Raw genomic sequence first — 18,330 nt, forward strand, 5'->3', positions numbered from 1 at the left:
TTGTTTTTTAATTATTTATTATATAAATAGCATAAATATTGTTTAAATAATATAAATCATTCCATCCCCCACTCCAAAAGGTTTCTGATTTCAAATAATATCAAGAAACAAAACTGAACAAATAAAAATCATTAAAGCTGTTTCTGAGGACTTCCTGAATAAGCTTGTTATAAGTAGTATTTGACTGGTGACAAACAGGGCTGACTCATTTTTTACTCTAAGCTATCTAACGCGGAAATGCAGCCAGTATTCTTGCCACAATTCCACATGGACTTAATTTATTTTAGAACAAGTTAGCTTAAAAAGTAGTAAATGAATTATGAATGAATTTGTGTTTAGGATCGTGGAGATATTCTCCCGTCGCCTGCAAGTGCAGGAGCGCCTCACCAAGCAGATCGCGGTGGCTGTGACGCAGGCGGTGCGACCCGCTGGAGTCGCTGTCGTTATTGAGGGAGTGTGAGTATCATTATACTACTTTTTAGGGTTCCGAACGTACGTAGTACAAAAACGGAACCCTTTTTAAGGTCTGTCTGTTTTCTCCTAATGTACTGGACCAATCCAATTGTAATTTGGTACACGTATAAATTCTTGTGACCCAAATACAGGGATGTATCGTGAATAAATAAAATTTGAATATGGGGGACACTTATGAGGGGTAAGATGGAAAGTTGAAAAAAAAACTTTTACTAACTTCATCGTGTGATACTACAAATGAAAGGTCTTGATAAGAAGATTTTAAAAATATTTTTTTTTGGAATTAAAAATAAATAGCTTTCAAGTTATTTAAACAAATAGACGACAATTGACCTTGCCCTTTTTAATTTTTAGAAACTACTGTTTCTAAAAATTGGAAAATAATACAGTAGTTAGCTTTCTACTTGAAGATTTCTGAAAAATAACCTCAGAAATATAAATTTTTTGAATGTAAAGGTTCTTCTGGGGGGCAACATGGAAATTTCAAAAACAACATGGAAATTTCAAAAACATGATAGATTAACAACGTTCGGAACCCTCGTCACGCGAGTTCAACTCGCACTTGTCCGGTTTTTTTTATTTATTAAAGTGACAGGTACACATTTTAGTTAGTAACAATTTTTACACAATCAACCCTTTCCGGATCGAAACCCCTTTCGTGACGAAGTTTTTGAAAAATGTACTAATGTTGTACATCTTTGGAATCCCTATTAAATGAACACATTTTCAAGCTAGATTTACAATTTTGCCTACTACATTTTTTTTTAATGTGACCGTTAAAATTACATACAACACAAAACATACAATATTAAAAAGTAATTAATCACGTTTTTTGGAATAAAACTCACTTTGTAGAAGAATAAATTAAAGTTTTATTAGCTCAAACAACTTTTCAAAAATAATTGCCAAGCATAAAATCAACGCTTAAGTAATTTTTCAGCACACGATATGACTAAATGCACTGAAGGTAGTGATTTTGAATTTCGTGCAAAAATCTATATAACTTAAAAATCGTAAAATTTCGGCTAACATATATTGCATTATTTTAGTAAGCCTTGACGTCAGGTAACAACCTGTAGAGTATGTCGTATTATTTACAGGAGCAAGACATGTATACTATTATATTGAACTAGCAGACGCCCGCGACTTCGTCCGCGTGAAACTCGATGTAAACTTTCAACTATCCCTACCCAACTCTTACCCTACCCTACCCTACCCTACCCCTACCCCGTTTTCTAATTATTATTAATATGAACTTTATACAATAACTATACAATAACTATACAATAACAATAAAGCTCAAATTGACTACGTTTTTGTTTGTAAACATTTGTATGGGAAAAAGAAAAGGGCTGTTTTTATGGTTTTTCCGGAAATTATTCTATTATATATATTTCTCACCGTAAAAACCATCCTAGAACTTCAACGAACATTATAAAAAAAGAATTGGCCAAATTGGTCCCGGCGTTGTTGAGTTATGCGCTTACCAACGCATTTTGCGATTCATTTTAATATTATAGATTTATTTGTTGATAAATATTCCACAACGAGTTTTTATTTAGGGCTTTAGTATAGGCTTTATAAAGACGTATTCATCACATGCTCTCTAATCTTCATGTTCGTTTTCTCGCTATGCATAGGCAAGTTTAAGGGCATAAAGCGAAGCTGTATCATATATGTATTTAAGCGATAAGAAGCTCATGTACTTATATCTTCTTCCCACAGTCACATGTGCATGGTGATGCGCGGAGTCCAGAAGATCAACAGCAAGACGGTGACGTCCACCATGCTCGGAGTGTTCCGTGACGACCCCAAGACACGGGAGGAGTTCCTCAATCTCGTGCACTCCAAGTGAGGGCCACATATACTGAATCTTTCGTTGTACTTGCATTCGTTATGTTAAAGCGGTATTGGACGGTTCGTGTGATTTTTTTTTTTTACAAAAAATCAAAATTCGTTAATTTCAAGTTTGCTTTACAAGCACTTTTAAAATGTCAGGTCTTTTGCAGTGACTATTATGAGTCTTTTTTTAAAGTACCAATTTGATGCCTAACCTACTTACTTAATTTGTCAAAGCTTAACTTTAAAGTAAAATTATGATTATGAAGAGAAAAAAGTTTAATTAAACAAATTACTCAATTTTTTAACACCTAAATAGAAGTTAAAAGTTTACCCGTCACCCGTCAGAGGTGGATATTTTTACTTTGTTTTTGTTTAAACAACAGTCCATTAGTCACTAGACAAAATGTACGATTTTTAATTTTAAAAATCTTTCAACCCCATTTGGGGGTAAAATTTAAAAAAATTTTGAATAACAATATTTTTTATGTTCTTCTCTATAATCTTGTAATAATAATGAGTAATTTCATTGACTTAAAAAATCATTAAAATCAACGAACCGTCTGATTCCGCCTTTGCTTTGTTTCTATTATTTTTTTATTAAAAGCACTTTCTTTACTTTATTATTTAATAATTTAATTATTATTATTTAAAATATTTTAGCATTCCAAGCAAAAAAAAAACACATTTTTTTACATTTACCAACTACATTTATTTTTACTTAATGTGCAATTACCCAAACATTTTTTTAGTTACTATACAATAGTAAAAAGCAAAAAATATTTTAATTACTTGCAAAACAGCTTGTACATAACATAAGAATATTTTAAGTATCTGTGTTCAATTATTATTTTTAATTTTATGTAATATTATTGTCATCAAAATCAATATTACTAAAATAAATGTTATTGAAATTTAATTATGTCTAAAAATAAGGTTCCTTTTTATTTACTTCTATTATTTTAAGTTAACTTTAGATAACTGTTTTAAATTCATATATTTTTATGAATCTTATATTTTACTACAGCTAGAATATTAAAAAATATATTTTTAAAAAATAGTTTGTCAATCCTGACAGAATGAAAAAAAAACTACAATAATCGTTGAGACAGACTAGACAAAGAAAACGATGATAGACATTCTTTTAAAAAAAAAAATGTGAAGCTTTATTAACATATTCTATATGCGTTCTTTCATTGTTATGTTTTACAAACACAAAAAACAATCGTAAAATATGAACAAAAAAATATTTTATTATAATTTATTACAGAGGATTCACGTTTATATTCTTCTATTCGATTCTATTCTATAATTTATTTAATAAAAATTGTGCAGTAAAGTGTTACTAATATCAAACTGATTAAAAAAAAATCATATCCACAACGTAGTCATACAAAAACCATACACATAATTTTGATCCTCGTTTTCAAAATAGTTTAAAAAATTAACTTGGAATCTAAAGTACCTAATGATTATTTTGATTAATTTTTTTTAAAAAGTATTGCATTAAAATAAGCTTACTGTTCCAATGCTAGTTAACTGCATGATAAGAACGCACGGATGTGTTAATATAGCTGTGTCTATGGCTTAATATTTAGGGGTGACCATAAATAGAACATGAATAGACATGATGTCAAAATAAATCCTATAAAAACCTCCTAAAATCTCCCGTGCGCTATGGAATGGCCCCATTAAAATCAATCGTTGCACGTGTTAAAGACAATTTTAGTACCTACGCTTAAGTTCATAATGTTTAACTGATTTATGGTCAACCTCTAAAAGCACTTGTAACATGTTAAATTGTTTTAGTTGATTTTTACTTCAACATATTGCCAATTCGTGCCAAATTTAATGTTCGCATTTTTTTATGTTTTCTCACATACAGTATCAAAATCTGTTCGTCATTGTTGTTTGTTGAATAAATATTTGTTCAAATTTGTTTTTAAATATGTAATTTTAAATCTATTTTATTCTTTAGTAAGATTAATAAGTGTTTATTTTTCAAGTTTTCCACCAAAATTCGACAGAGTTTTTGTGCAAAATCATAGTTAAATATTTTTTTTGTTATGACTATACCGACCTAATATGAGTTATGTGAATGCGCTCTTACGTTTATGCAAGGAACTAAATAATACAATCATACAAATATCAAAGGCAGTTACTTTTTCTATATAATATATTAAAAAGATCGAATTATGAATTTAATTATTTTTTAAATCAATTTGTTTATTTTTTTGGGGGATGGAATGTAAAAATATTGCCCAAACATTTCTTTCCCCAAAACGAATCAAATGATTTAATTTAGTTTTATGTTATTTTTAGTTTCAAAGCAAAAATCTCAAGGCGTTTTAATGGCTGACACTTGACATTTTTGCAGAAAGAAATCTCTTTTGTTTTTATTTTATTTTTTGACAATAAAACATATTGTGACCCAAGACGTTGCCTTAAGATTATTGTGAATTGTATACAAATTTTATAGATAATATAATGTTTAATATGACAAAATATTGTGAAGTGAGCATTTGATTTTATAAAATAAATTTTTAACTTTTAGTTGAACAGTTTGTTTTCTTTTGAGCATCATTCGTTCATTTCTTTATATCCACAACGTCATTCATTCGTTCCTAATAGAAAAACAATTTTACTGGGTTAGGTTCGGAATCCAGATAAAATAGTTAAATAGGAAGAACAAAGGAAACCTTGAATACTCAGACCAATTACAAATGGACCAGTACCGCTCACGAATTCACCAATAAAATTGACCGTAATTTTTTTAGGGGGACGAGGTAATCTCACTCATCACCCATCGCAATATTAAACACCAATAAATACATTATTACAGTACACACAACTATAAATTTAAATATCAATACATTTAATATTTATATAAGCAATGTGTATTAAATGTATAATAGCAATACATTTAATACACATTGCTTAAATTCGTTATACAGAATATTCGATTACTTGATCGATGTTTTGCTGTTCCGGCATTGAATTAATTTGTGTATTGTTTTTATTATAAATTTGATATAATTAACTTAGAAATACTTACAAATAAAACGTAACTTTATCTTTTAGTAAATTAGAAATTGTTGACCGGTTTTTATGCCATTTGACTAGACAAATCGGTATTTTTAGGGAGCTCCTTACACGACAAAATCGATTACAATAAAATAATTCAAGATTTTTCAAAATGTTACCATTAAAGAGTCAAAAAGTTTTTTTTTTCATATAAATCGTCCATGTTTTGAGTTATTATGAATGGTGGACTATTTATAATACACAAAACATGCGTAAAATATAAATAGAAAGGAGTGAAAAAGGGGTTGAAAAACACCGATTTTCATGCGGAAGAATTCGCGGGCGTCCGCTAGTTTAGTTTAAAACTTTTATTTTTATATTGATTTTTTTATGAATAAAATAATTTGTATATACAAAGACTAATTTTGTTTATTTGCTTTGATACCATAATATTTAAGAAGTTGCAGTGAAAATTCATGAGAAACAATATTTTAATTACCGATTATATTATAGCTTCGTGTAGGGGTACCACGCTAGAGTGTCCAACGCAGTACAGTCCTAACAAGACTGAGATTGTAACATCATTACCTGTACTACGATATAAGCAAGTAAAGGGATGTTTATTTAAATTATTTAATATTTATATTAAATTAGCGGACACCGCTGCGACTTCATCCGTACATAGATCTCTTTAATCCGGCCCTATCGCAAAATCCGTTCTTAGTGGATACCTACAAACTATAAATTTCAGCGTTGTACATTGAGCGGTTTTCGAGATTTCGTGATGAAAAGACCTTTCGCATTTATATATTAAGAGAATTAATATAATAGAGCCGTGGTGGGAACCGTTTAGTTAATAGGTAATAATTCAACGTTCATGAGTAATTATAATATTAAATATACACCCTAAAAATGCCACCAATTAATAGGTATAAAAGATCCGAAGAGCCGACGTATATCCACTGTAGCGAGCGAATAACAAAAAAAAAACACGCATTTTTCGAAAAACCACCAATTATCCACCACTTGTTTTCTCGCTGGTGCTGGGCTAATGCATTAAGATTCATTACGAACTACCATCAAACCAAACATTAATAATAGGTAAGAATATTTGGATATTCTGTTTGGATAATTGTTCGTCAAAAAAATAACTTGATTTAAAGCATTCTAATCAACATTTAATATAAACTACATTTAAAAGTGAACTAATTATATTTAAGAGATTTATTCTCCTGTGTTGAATTCAATGCCTATATTTATTGTTGTTATCTGTATTATTTTTTCCCAGATTTTTTTATAAACTACACAAAAATACAAATGGGTATGAGATTAGCGTTATTAGTTTTTATGTTGTACTGTTTATTTAACCTAAAAGTTTGGTCACCATATCGCGAGTTGTATATTAGCGATATAATGATAATGCTACTAAGAACACGATAAACTTATACCACAGAAAACAAGCGTATACCCAGCTGATATATATTCTGCGACAAACATCTTTCATCTTCATTCCTGTTACGAGATCACGATCCGATAGGTGAGCTACTTTGTGCTACTTGATAATAATTGTACAAGTATAAATAATAACAAAACTGAAATGAAGTGGAAACCATCATTTATAACAACACCATCTCACAATTATTGGAAAAGATAATGAAGGTCGTAGCCGCTTACCGAGAGTTCAGAAATCATTCTTCGTCATAAATAGAAAACTATCATCATCATCTCCTTACCCTTATCCCACTTAAGTGGGGTCGGAAAAATATGTCAATCTTTTCCATTCGTTTCTATTACTCGTCAACTCATCATCCACTCCTTTTACACAGATATCCTCTTTCACACAATCCAACCATCTCTTCTTTGGCCTTCCTCTCCTCTTATGACCTTCCACTTGCACATTCAACATTTTTCTAGTAATATGACTTTCCTCTCTACGCATTACATGTCCATACCAAGCTAACCTTCTACTCCTCAATTTTTCTGTCACTGGCGCCACCTTCAGACTTCCTCTTATATACTCATTCCTTATTTTATCTATTCTTGTCACACCACACATCCATCTCAACATACGCATTTCGTTCACATCGTTTACTATCCATTCCTTTCACCGCCCAACATTCTGATCCATACAGCACGACAGGTCTTACAACCGTTTTGTATATTTTACTTAAGTCCTTAAGTCTAAGAGGCATTCGCGGGTCACATAGTACACCTGAGACCTGTCGCCATTTCATCCATCCCGCATTCATTCTACTTTTTACGTCTCGGTCCACATTGCCATCGTTTTGAAAAAGCGACCCGAGGTACCGAAAATCGGAGCAAGCTGGTAGGGTTACACCATTTAAGGCAATTTTGGAAGATTGAGATGTACCGCCAAAGTCCAAGAATAAATATTCAGTTTTCGTTTGACTGATTCGTAGACCAACACTTTCCAATTTCTCCTGCCATTTTCCCAGTCTGCTCTGTACCTCAGATGCGTTTTCTCCGACAAGTACAATATCATCGGCGAACAGCATACAACAAGGTGCTTCTTCCTGTATGTCTGATGTCAGAGCATCCATTACTAGGAGAAACAAATAGGGGCTATAGAAAACTTTATTTTTTATTTACTTTATTATATATTTAAATTATCAAAATTAATTCAAACTCTGTATACGCCTTTAGAACTCTGCCAACGAAGCTCTTCCATACGATACTCCACATAACACTTTTAACTAACTAACTAGATTCATTTACACCGCCGTTTCTAGCTTAAACTCCTGTTTTTTTGTGCTATAATAATAAAGTTTTAAGATTAGTTGGTTAAAGTTTTTAGTAGTTAGTCGATATCGTTTTAGATTTGTTTCTATACCTACAGTAGATAAGACGTTCATCATCATCATCATTATTATCAGCTCAGCATGAAAGAGTCCTATGTGTGGAGGTCCATCCTCCACACATAGGCCTCTTTCATGGACTTCCATTTGCTTGGTCTCGAGCCGCCAGCATCCAGCGGCTCCCGGCAATCTATTATTATCTCATTTATTAATTTCTCCTTTTTTGAAAATTTTTAACATACAAAATATACATAACACTATTAAAAACTTATATAAAAAAATTTAACCCTCCCGCTACGGGACATTTGAGTGCCCAAGCAACCGGTGTTCAGGGCTCCAGAGTGAGGAACCTCCTCACAATACGCGCCTTCTCAAGAATCACTGCCTTCTGATCCAACAATTAAGCGAAAGCTTCTTATGGTGTTGGTCGAAGCTTTTCGCTATAAGACCATTGACTGAATCAACTATCGGAACAATAATAGTTGACTCAACATTCCACAATGCGGTAATCTCGTGAACAAGGTCCAAGTATTTTGATACTTTTCCTTTTCAGCTTTAACCAGACTATTTCACTACATAGAATAATTAACACTACTTCCAAAGCCGATCCAATTGCGTTCAAGGATTATTCTTTCTTCAAATTAAACTTTCTACACGAACCTTCCGAAACTGATTGTAACAACTTGAATCTTTAAAACAAATGCGCTTTCTCTTTTAAGTTATCAGTAAGTGTAATAGGCAGGTAAGAATAAACTAAGAAGATTATTCTTAGCATCGTCATGCGAGAAATGTTATAATAAACTCTCGGTTGATCATGATTTACATAAGTATAAATTTAAAAAACATATATTTAGTCAGTCAGAACAAAATCTTCAATACCTATTAGTGATCTCTTCCAGTATTACTCTCACTTGTTTATCTATGTTTGTATCACCCGGTGAACTTTGGTTTAGCCGTGACATTGTGTGATAGCGAATCAAAATTATAGGTATCATTGATAAGCCTCTCGGTCTTCAAGCTTTGCCGGAAATTAAAAACAAGATGTGACAGAATACAGGAGAGCTAATTTTTTTTATTAATTTCGTCTAGGAAAGGAAATCATTTCTTAGTATTGCATATTAGCTGAGCATGTATAGTCCTCTGAACTCCAAGGTTGGCACGGATACAGCAATGTATTTATTATTTATTCATGTCATCCTCTAACAAATTTTTTCTATTTATTTTCTCATTCTATTCTCTTTACTTTTTTGTTCTCATTATATCCGTTAACATTTACGTATATGTATGCCAATCAGTTTTAGAAAGAAAATCCTCGAAAATAAGGGCCTTCTTTTTAAAGGCCACGGAAAAATATTAATAAGGTATTCGATAAAATTGCTAAATGTGCTGAAAAGCTAGACTAGATTATACCGCACTCATCAGGTATTTGATTTGTTTGATTTTATTTAGAGGGATAATATGGGACATGTTATCTCGGCGTTCCCACCGCGGCGTATTTCGGTTACTTTTGTGTTTGCAATTTTTAAAAGATGTTTCTACTCTATCTATTCCAGATTCAACCATGATGCTTCTGACGTGCTTTACAACTTTCGCGCTGGTTGGTCTACTGGCTGCCGCGCCCACCTCTAACAACGATGACGATCTTTTGATAACCACGGAATTCTTCATTAAGGATTTCGTGAAGTATCAAGCTGACCACGACATTGTCCAAATTCTCGTACCACTTAACTCGCTCAACTTTAACGAAGACGACTCAAGTTCCTCTGAATCAAAAGAATCAGATACGGAGATTATTATATTCTTCGTCGAGGCTGACGTGCAACCAGATGGAAGCTATATAGACCAAGGATTGTATGTACTTAAGGAAGGTAAAGCTAAGAAACTCCTTGACAATGGCAGAGATGCCGCTGCATCCGGGGATAGCAGCAGAAAAGTTTTCTTCGGGGCTAAGGACGGTCTCTATGTATACAACCCAGCCACCAATTCTGCTGAAAAATATGGAACAATAATAGACAGCATTATTGGAATTGCTAAAGAGAAGGAAGGCGATGTTATTTACATCTTGACTGAAGGTCGTGAAGTGTACAAAGTTAGTGACAATGGTGAGAAAAAGGAGCTCTTAGACGACGTTGTAAAAGCTAAGCAAATTGTCCTGGATTACGAAAACAATCTTTATTTCTATGGCGATGATGGTAAACCGTACGTACGCACGACCGAAGGTGTTAAAAGAGTGGAAGGTCTCCCAGAAGTTTCGGGAAAAGTTACGCTAGTTAAGCCACCAATATTTCTGGAAAACGGTGTACCTTACATAGCTAGTAACAAAGTGTATCTTCTTTACGCAAACGGGACGAGCCAACGAACTCATATGGAGTTCCAACACGATGGGTTGCCAACAGCATTCGCCCCGGAAACCGCGCTTATTCAATACTATGCACACGATAAGAAAATCTACGAGTACAATATCTTAGCTCTGCTGATAAGCACCGTTTTGGAAGACATCAGCGATTACCTCAACCAGAAAGCAAATGAAATCAGAACCATCGCTTCGAACCACGAATCATTGAAACGTAAAATAAAAACATAGGGTACCTACACAGCGAAATATTTTTTTTTGATACATAAACAAATTACGTTTATAAATGTTATGGATTTTATTTACAAAACTTCAAATCGCTAGTTAGGACCTTAAAGGTAATATTTCCAACGCGAAAATGCAGCCAATATTGTTGTCACTGTTCTATGTGGGCTGATTTGTAAAATTATGACCTCTGCCTCCGGTTCCGTATGGTGTAGGTTCGAATCCGGTCCGGGACAAGCACCTTCAACTATCAAGTTATGTGCATTTCAAAATATTAAATATCACGTGTCTCAAACGGTGAAGGTAAAACATCGTGAGGAAACCTGCGTACCTGAGAACTTTCTTAATTCTCAGTGTGTGTGAAGTCTGCCAATCCGCATTAGACCAGCATGGTGGACTATTGGGCCCTCTCATTCTGAGAGGAGACTGGAGCTTAGCAGTGAGCCGAATATGGGTTAATAATGATGATGACCTTAATAATGCACAAACGGAACCCTGAAATTCTTTTAAAATCACTGAGAACTAAATAGGTCAGGTCCTAGGTAATGTTATTGTAAATCTTTACTAGACATTCGGATTCATCTCTATGCTTATTTGAATGACCTAACAGGGGCAGACCTGCCTTCTTAAGAATGTGCAATATGTAATTTGGTGGTTACAAATGGTTCTGGATCTCAGATTCTGGAAAAGTTAGGAGCCTCATATTTAGGTAAATGATATTTCAAAGTGTTAGCTTCGATATGACTATACAAAAATACTCAATTTGTAAAACTTTTCTCGAATAGTTTATTTTTTGAAAAATACATGTTTTGCTCACATTTTGCTTTCAATCTTAGGAAAAGCAAACTTATTTTCTTAAATTTTTGTTTTGTATACAAAATTAGGTATATATCTTGAACTTGGCCATTTTGTTTATCGCTATGTTGTATAATTTACTTGCAATTAGGTAAAAATGGTTTTGGCGCTCACGTCATAAAATTTGCATCCCGCGTCAATCGCTCCGTGCTTTTCACTCACGTGAAAGTCATAATTCGGCGTCTGGCTTGCGCTTAGAATTTTATCCATATCGTACCGACGTGCTGCGCGCTCTTAAAGGCGAGAAGATTTGGAATTTATACCCACCACGCTGTTCTAAAATGGATTTACGGATAGGTTGATAAATTTATAGCCCCATGTCAACCCATATTCGGCTAACTGCTGAGCTCGAGTCTCCCCTCAGAATGAGAGGGGTTAGGCCAATAGTCCACCACGCTGGCCCAATGGATTGGCAGACTTCACATACGCAGAGAATTAAGAAAATTCTCTGGTATGCAGGTTTCCTCACGATGTTTTCCTTCACCGTTTGAGACACGTGATATTTAAATTCTTAAAATTCACACAACTGAAAAGTTGAAGGTGCATGCCCCGGACCGGATTTGAACCCACACTCTCCGGAATCGGAGGCAGAGGTCATATCCACTGGGCTATCACGGCTCTTGAAACTCAGGACCTCATAATGACCTCATGGTGACCGAAGTCTCTTACGATAACTACTGGACTGAAGATACACGAGCGGTGCTAATCAAATAAACATTTTTTTTTTGGGTTGGAAAAGTACTAAATCATTATATAATGTGATAAAGAAGCCGGCAGGTCACCAACGTAACTCTTAATTAATTTAGATAGCTTCGGGTTCATACAGTTAGATAGACTTTTCGAGAAAATTCACCATCTCATTATTTAAGCTAGCAGACGCCGTGTGGTTTTACCCGCGTAGTCCCCATTCCCTAGTTTGGGACTAAAAAAAACCGTGCATCGGTTTTTTTTACTCCGCCCCCAACTCTTTATAAGAGGGGGTGAAATTTACATGTAATAGGGAAGAATAGGGGTATGATAGGAGTAGGGATAAGGAAGAAGTGCACATAAGTCAAAGCGAAGCTTGACCGTGTTCGCTAGTTATGAAATAAATGATAGATAACATTCACAGTGACACATCGCTAATAGGTTGCCTAGTTGAATAGGGATGATGATAGTTTTTTTTTTAAATTTTAATTGTATATAATTTTGCAAGCAATTTTGTAAAAGGAACAGGGCATATGCGATCATTACTTTCAGAGCTACAGGGATTTAAAGGGTCAGGATGATGACAGTTTTTTAAATATAAATTAATAGCAAAGCAATTTTGTAAAAGTAACAGGATATCTGCGATCATAACTTTCAGAGCTACAGGGATTTAAAGGGTCAGATTAGCGGCGCTGCCGCGGATCCCTGAAAAACGCTCCATACAAAATGGCACGAATTAGTTACGTCGTTGGCTCGCTGATCGTTAGGTGTGTATGTATGGGCGTCCAAACAAAATTACTAATATCTTTGTTTTTTGTGCGTTTATGTTTATAGTTCATTTATTGAATAATGTCACATTTAATGTAAGGAAGCTAAAACTGTATGAATTTTCATCTAATAACGATAAAACAAATTTAATACATTTTGAAATTTTATAATCTTATTTATTTTGCAAATATCTAGACAATCTTTGCTTTTTATGTATAAATCAGTTAACATTGACCTTATTTACCCTTATAAAAATCAATATATTCAAACCTAGTCATCATCCCCATTGTGTGTAATTAATTCACTTACACTTAAAGTACTTAAAAGTATTTAGAATTTAAAAATATACAATTACCCTACCGCGCCTCTACGTACAGATAATGCAGGGGACAAGATAAACACATCCCCAACTAGTATTTCTTCTGCAACGACCATCTTCCATACTCATTCCGATTACGAGATCTGATCCGACAGGTGAGTTACTTTTCTCTACTTGATGATTAAGTATACAAGTACTTATAGTATAAGACTATATTACTTATCTCATAGTTCTATTCGTAGGTCGGTGAGCGTCGAAATATACGTTTTTCTGGATTGGCACACCGAGATTTATTATCTTTAGTTACAATTATTATGATCACCCGATGAACTTTAGCACGGCCGTGACATTGGGAGATAGCGAATCAGAATTATAGGTACCTTGCGTATTGTTGCACTGGCGAATCGTGAACACAAGAACTAATCTCCTTTAAGACTTTCTTGTAAGGCTAGTTTTATGTTGAGAAAATAAATAAAAATTATATATAAACCAATGTCTCCTCGTAAACACGATCTATCAGCGGTTTTACGTATCAGCAGTTTCACCGAACTTTGTTCTGTAACGACGTATTAAAGGTGACCGCCAAACGAATCCAAACCTATCAATGAAAACTGCAACAAAATCGGGCTAATATTTTTCGAGATAAGTGGAGATATTGATCTGTACAAAGATTCTGTCAACCCAAACTCATATTTTTTTCTTATTATCTGCCTATCAGCACGGAATGAACTGTTATGAATTTATTCGTAATGACTTTTTATTTTTCAATTATCACTTTCTTTCCTTTCGACCTGTTATCTTTCCTCTCTTTTAATCATAATAGCTCTGAGCATCTGTGAGTACTTCCTCTATTCCTCCTCGTCTTTTATATGTGGTTTTGCGCTTCTACCTTTCCCCTTGGTCCCTGAGCCTCTGTTCGTAGATCAGCGCAGCCCGCACACTCAAGATCGCATGTCTCAGTATTCTCCTCGCCCCAACTCATAATTATGTTCGTTCCCTCTTTGTACTACGTACTGCCTCATACTGGTGAAATTCAACAAAAAGGACAACATCGATAACGTTTGCACAACGTTCTTGCTAGTCAAACCTTCGAAATAGGGTTATTGTTCACAAAACCGGCGTATACGTTAGTTGATTGTATGATTGTATATGTAAAAGTACAAGATGAATAAAGTGGCCAGAATAAGACGGTTACAATTTTACAATGTGTTTGCAAATTATAAAAATATTTCTATTCAATCTATTTCAGACTCAACCATGAGGCTTCTGACGTGCTTTACAACTTTCGCGCTGGTTGGACTGCTGACTGCCGCGCCCTCCCTTAGTGACGATGATAAGCTTGTCATAACCAAGGAGTTTTACGTCCAAGATTTCATAAAATACAAGTCTGACCATGACATTGTGAAATTACTTGTACCTCTTAACTCGCTCAACTTTGACGAAGACGACTCAAGATCTTCTGAATCGAATGAAGTAGACACTGACATTATTATATTCTTCGTCGAGGCTGACGTACAACCAGATGGAAGCTATATAGATAAGGGATTGTATGTGCTCAAGGAGGGAAAGGCTAAGAAACTCCTTGGCAACGGAAGGGACGCCGCTGCATCCGGAGATAGTAGCAGAAAAGTTTTCTTTGCAGCTAAAGACGGTCTCTATGTGTACAACCCAGCCACTAATTCTGCTGAAAAATACGGAACAATAACAGACAGCATTGTAGGAATTGCTAAAGAGAAGGAAGGTGATGTTATTTACATCTTGACTGAAGGTCGTGAAGTGTACAAAGTTAGTGACAACGGTGAGAAAAAGGAGCTCTTAGAAGACGTTGTAAAAGCTAAGAAAATTGTTTTGGATTACGAAAGCAATCTTTACTTCTATTCCGATGACAACGTACCCTACGTGCGCACTGGCGATGGTGTGAAGAAAATAGAAGGTCTCCCAGAAGTTTCTGGAAAGGTCACGTTAGTTAAACCACCATTCTTTTTCGAAGATGGTGTACCTTTTGTAACTGGTAATCAATTGTATGTTATTTACTCTAACGGGACGAGTGAACTAACCCCCATAGAGTTCCAATCTGATACGTTGCCAACAGCGTACGCCCCGGAAGCCGGACTGATTCAATACTATGCTTACGATAAGAAAATCTATGAGTACAATATTTTAGCTTTACTTTTAGGTACCGTTATTGAAGAGCTCGGCGAGTTCCTCAATCAAAAGTCGACTGATATCAATACCATAGCTTCGAAACACGAATCATTGAAACGTAAAATAAAATCATAAAGTCTATTGATTTTCTAATATTAAAATAAATTACATTTATGAATATTATGAATTTTATTAATATAGCATAAGATATGTACAATTAATTAATGGGAAACAATATTTTTAAGTGTTTACCGATTATTATTTATGATAGCTGAGGGTAGGAACACTATGCTAGAGTTCAACTTCGAACAGATTTAAAAACATATGAATTTTAACGTTTCGTTAATTTCGTTAATATTCGTTAATTCGTCTTTGCCGGTAGAGTGGCAACTACCCATGGCCGAAACCTCCCACCAGCCAAAAGCCAGGATTAATAAAAAATATTTCTTAATTTATCATAATTACTAGCGGGCCCGGTCAAGCTTCGCTTTAACTTATATGTGAATTTACTTCTTTCCTACCCATATATTTACCAGCGGCGAAGACTTCATGCAAACCGATTCCCGCCGGGTTACCTTTAAAAATCCATGAATATTCATTGTTGTATCTAGATGATGAATGATATGAGTAACCAAAGTTTGTATCACGCTATATGAATTAATTTTCTTTAGGACGGCTTACCTTCATCTAAATTCGCCTTCGCCATTGTAGCCTAGACACCTTTCACCTACCCTACCTTACACCTACACCTACCCTACCCCATGTTAGGTGATATAAAAAACGTGTAATAACTGCCACTTTATGTAGTGACTCCTGTGTCGAACGAACTTTAGTTTTATTATAACCCGATGAACTTTTGCTTGGCCGTGATATTGGGAGATAGCGAATCAGAATATTGTAGGTACCATTGACAAACGCCCGTTGTCAACAGCGTTTATCGAACGCTTTACTGGCGACAACTTATTACTCAGAGTAAACAGAGGGCCTAGTGGCAGTTTGATGCTGTTACTGTCACGTAACGTAAACGCGAATTTCTAAGGAATTGAAACAGCGCCATCTAGTGGCACTACTGCACAACTGTCTCAATTCCATATAAATTTGCGTAAACGTCAACGTGATAGTAACCGTATGAAAATATTGAAAACTCCCACTAGGCACACGGGATCTTTCAACGATCTCGTATTTTTTATATCTATCGACAGTTTTAACGAACGTTTTAATGCTGAAATATCGCTTACGCTACGTTCTCGCTAGTCAAACTTTCTATGTAGGTAGGTATAGTTCACAAAACTTCAAATCGTCATCATTAACAGCCGTTGAACGTCCACTGCTGGACATAGGCCTCTTGCATGGACTTCCAAACAAAACGGTCTCGAGCCGCGAGTATCCAGCGGCGCAACCCGCTTGATGTCCTCGTTCCACCTAATGCGGAGTCGACCAACACTGCGCTTTCCGGTGCGGGGTCGCCATTCCAGCACCTTGCGACCCCAACGTCCTTCGGCTTTTCGAACTACGTGGCCTGCTACAACGCGTTGCGTTCCAACCGGATACAATACCGCCAGCTTTCAGCCCTGAAACACACTGCTTCAATACTATGCACACGATAAGAAAATCGACGAATACAATATGTTAGGTTTGCTGTCAGACTCTGGCATCGGAAACAAAGCTTTGAACCACGAATCGTTGTACAGTAAAATAAAAACATAGAGATCCAAAGATTTTATGCTATTAGATGTCACTGACGCGTCGAAACTGAGGCCAACAAAGGTGGCTAATTGCCTTAAATGTAGATCATGTTTATATCTTAGCAGTTCTAGAAAATATACAGGTACTCGTAAATACGTGTATTTGGAAAAATGTATGTTAGATAATTTGAAATTGCTATCAGTAGTCGCGCGGTCAAGTCAAAGTTCGCCGATAATTTCATATCAGTACGTAAACTCAGTGTCAAAACACGGTGTTACGAGGTATACTATTGTTATAATAAACAACACGCTATATGCTTCTTTCTTTGTTTGCGAAATTGTCATATCGTCTCCCTGCAACTATTCCATCTCTCCAATGCACGAAGTTTATTATAGCTTGGCAAGTTCGTTTATGACACTCCCATGCCCCAATTATTGCACGACGCACTGACCGATCGACTAGCACTAAATCAGGTCTATTGGCTACAATATACCTGTCAGTGATAATCGTTCGGTCCCAGTAGAGCAATGCACTGCTATTTTCAAGAACTAACGCTGGGTCGTACCAATAGTAAGGCATCTCAAAATCGATAACGCCATACTGAAGAGCAAGCTGTTGGTGGATTATCTTGGCTACTTGATTATGTCTTTGCAATTATTCGCCGTTACCAAGGTGGGAACACCCGGACACAATATGCCTGAGGGACTTCCCAGGACTATGACACGTACTAATCTCGGTTCTGAACAACCTGGGAGGGATTTCCAGTTGCCTTTATGCGGTAGGTAAACATTACACTGGCATAGATATGGACAAACGCAGGTCCTATAGAGCGGTGGGACAATTTACATTTAGCGCAATTCATAGAATAGAGACGACCAATCACCTAAACAGATCCAATTTTATTTCTGGACTACCTAATATATGGCTCGTTCGATAAGCGGGAAGGGAGAAATACTATATAGCGAAGAGACTTCCTCGGGCGCTATTATTATAGCAATCCGTGTGGTGAACAAGTTTGTTATCATTTATTCTGTAGGCATTTTGACGAAATTCTTTGAATAGTGTGTGTTGCCAGTGATGAGACTTGGTCGCTAACTATGGGCCTCGCAAGAAGGCTCAGAGTCACACAGCGGACGATG

General features: G+C 35.2%; 3 protein-coding genes across 5 annotated transcripts in view; all 3 read left to right on the top strand.

The window, feature by feature from the left end:
• Positions 1 to 4,872, top strand: part of LOC112056403 (GTP cyclohydrolase 1) — a 49,159-nt gene extending 44,287 nt beyond the window's left edge. For all 3 annotated transcript variants that reach the window (XM_052886934.1, XM_052886935.1, XM_024096828.2), the window contains 2 exons: positions 340 to 456; positions 2,200 to 4,872. In XM_052886934.1, coding sequence (XP_052742894.1) covers positions 340 to 456; positions 2,200 to 2,329 — 247 coding nt within the window. In that variant the 3' untranslated portion in view covers positions 2,330 to 4,872. The remainder of the gene's footprint in view (positions 1 to 339; positions 457 to 2,199) is intronic.
• Positions 4,873 to 9,660: 4,788 nt separating this feature from the next.
• LOC112056399 (uncharacterized) lies at positions 9,661 to 10,783 on the top strand. Its single transcript, XM_024096825.2, has one exon. It carries the CDS (start codon positions 9,715 to 9,717, stop codon positions 10,735 to 10,737), a length of 1,023 nt encoding a protein of 340 aa, XP_023952593.2. The 5' UTR covers positions 9,661 to 9,714; the 3' UTR covers positions 10,738 to 10,783.
• Positions 10,784 to 14,617: 3,834 nt separating this feature from the next.
• LOC112056400 (uncharacterized) lies at positions 14,618 to 15,685 on the top strand. Its single transcript, XM_052886976.1, has one exon. The coding sequence runs from the start codon at positions 14,618 to 14,620 to the stop codon at positions 15,638 to 15,640; it is 1,023 nt and encodes a 340-aa protein (XP_052742936.1). The 3' UTR covers positions 15,641 to 15,685.
• The last annotated feature ends 2,645 nt before the right edge of the window (positions 15,686 to 18,330 follow it).

The sequence above is a fragment of the Bicyclus anynana genome, chromosome 18 (assembly GCF_947172395.1).
Source record: "Bicyclus anynana chromosome 18, ilBicAnyn1.1, whole genome shotgun sequence".
In the NCBI taxonomy this organism is placed as follows: domain Eukaryota; kingdom Metazoa; phylum Arthropoda; class Insecta; order Lepidoptera; family Nymphalidae; genus Bicyclus; species Bicyclus anynana.